Below are 2,375 nucleotides of genomic sequence, written 5' to 3' on the forward strand. Positions count from 1 at the left end.
CCAAGCACATTTGAGATTGATGAATCATGTGCTTAGAGCTTTTATTGGCAAATTTATTGTCATTTACTTTGATGACATCTTAATTTACAGCAAGTCTCTTGATGAACATGTTGAACATATCCAATGTGTGCTTACTGTCTTACGTGAACAGAAATTGTATGCTAACCTTGAGAAGTGCACCTTTTGCACCGACAAGGTAGTCTTTCTTGGATTTGTTGTTACAGGACAAGGAGTGGAGGTAGATGAAGAAAAGATCAAGGCTGTACGGGACTGGGCGCCTCCACAGAACATGAGCCAAGTAAGAAGCTTCCTTGGACTTGCTGGTTTCTATCGGCGGTTCGTGAAGGATTTCAGCACTATTGCTGCACCAATCAATGAGCTGACAAAGAAAGAAGTGCTCTTCGAGTGGGGAGAAGCACAACAGAAGGCATTTGAAGAATTGAAGATGAAGTTAACAACAGCCCCAATCCTTGCACTCCCAGATTTTGATAAGTCATTTGAAATAGAATGTGATGCAAGTGGAGTTGGAATTAGAGGTGTGCTCATGCAAGGATAAAGGCCAATTGCATACTTCAGTGAAAAGCTAAGTGGTCCAACTCTAAATTATTCAGTTTATGATAAAGAATTATATGCTCTTGTTCGGAGTTTGGAAACTTGGCAACATTACATTTTTCCAAAAGAATTTGTGATACATTCATATCATGAATCATTGAAACACCTTAAAGGACAACTAAAACTGAATAGAAGACATGCAAAATGGTGTGAATTTATTGAATCATTTCCCTATATTGTCAAGTACAAGAAAGGAAAAGAGAATGTTGTAGCAGATGCGTTGTCTCGACATCACACTTTGCTAACCCAACTTGACATTAAGATTCTTGGACTAGAAAGCATAAAAGGTTTATATACAACTGATTCATTTTTTGCTGAACCATTTTCCAAGTGTCGAGATGGCAAAGGATGGAAAAACTTTCATGTGCATAATGGGTTTTTGTTTCGAGCTAACAAACTATGTATTCCAGATTGCTCTGTTCGAATTTTACTTGTACAGGAAGCCCACGCAGGAGGACTCATGGGCCATTTTGGCGCCAAGAAAACAGAATAGGTCCTTACCGACCACTTCTTTTGGCCAAAGATGAGAAGAGATATGGAGAGACATGTTCTTCGCTGCGAATCATGCCACAAAGCTAAGTCTCGTGTGAACCCTCATGGATTATACACTCCTCTGCCTATCCCTACTGTGCCTTGGGAAGATATCTCCATGGATTTTGTTCTTGGTTTACCTCGAACCAAGCGGGGAAGGGATTCCATCTTTGTTGTGGTTGATCATTTTAGCAAAATGGCACATTTTATCCCATGCCACAAGAGCGATGATGCTTCACATATCGCTGAATTGTTTTTCAAAGAAATTGTATGACTACATGGAGTGCCACGAACCATTGTTTCTGATCGTGACACCAAATTTTTGAGTTACTTTTGGAAAACTTTGTGGGGAAAACTTGGAACATGGTTGCTGTTCTCTACGACGTGTCATCCACAAACGGATGGACAAACTAAAGTTGTGAACCGTACTCTATCAATGCTACTACGAGCTATCCTCAAGAAGAACTTGAAACTTTGGGAAGAAAGTTTGCCACATGTCGAGTTCGCATACAACAGGGCAGTACACTCGACAACTAAATTTTGTCCATTTGAAATTGTATATGGGTTCAAACCCACTAGTCCCATAGATGTTTTGCCTTTACCTATGTAGGAACATGTAAACTTCGATGCAAGCAAGTGAGCCGAGTTTGTCAAGAACCTTCATGATAGAGCTCGGACAAACATTGAAAAGATGACAAAGATGTATGATGTAACACCTCGGGTGTTAGCCTTGCATAACTTGACCTGCATAACATGAGCATGATCATCCAGCATTCATAAACAAGCATTTACAATTGAAACATGGAATCGAAACATATGCAACGTTGCTTGTTATTGCATGTTTCTTTGTACTTATGCAACTGATCATGAATATAAACATGTACTTGGTAGATTTGAGTCACCAAAAGTATTTGGCAATGCTTAGATTCACAAATGGAACATGGATCATGAATGTTATTTTTCATGGTCAAGTCTTTAAGGCATATTTCATGTGATTACTTTCAATAGCTCTATGAGTGACTACTACATGAAATGCTTGAATGGCCTTGCACATTGCTCAAACATGCTTAGGATATCATTAGGAACAACTTTGGTATTTAGTGCTAGGGCTAGTTTGGTCATTTAGTCATGGTTTGAGTATGTATCATGATTTCAAAGTGACATGTTTGACTAAAGTTGAACTAGGTGTTAGAGACCTTGCATGGAGGAGTTCACTAAAGCAAAGTTGTAGT

The 2,375-nt window shown here is 39.1% G+C and overlaps 1 protein-coding gene across 1 annotated transcript; it reads left to right on the plus strand.

Annotated features, from left to right (window-relative positions):
* Positions 1-90: 90 nt before the first annotated feature.
* On the plus strand, positions 91-556 carry LOC136533237 (uncharacterized mitochondrial protein AtMg00860-like; the record flags this gene model as incomplete). The annotated part of the gene is made up of 1 exon (XM_066525806.1): positions 91-556. A coding segment is annotated over one exon (466 nt), but the record flags the coding sequence as incomplete, so codon positions are not given.
* Between the last annotated feature and the right edge of the window lie 1,819 nt (positions 557-2,375).

Source organism: Miscanthus floridulus, unplaced genomic scaffold, assembly GCF_019320115.1.
Source record: "Miscanthus floridulus cultivar M001 unplaced genomic scaffold, ASM1932011v1 fs_819_1_2, whole genome shotgun sequence".
In the NCBI taxonomy this organism is placed as follows: Eukaryota; Viridiplantae; Streptophyta; class Magnoliopsida; order Poales; family Poaceae; genus Miscanthus; species Miscanthus floridulus.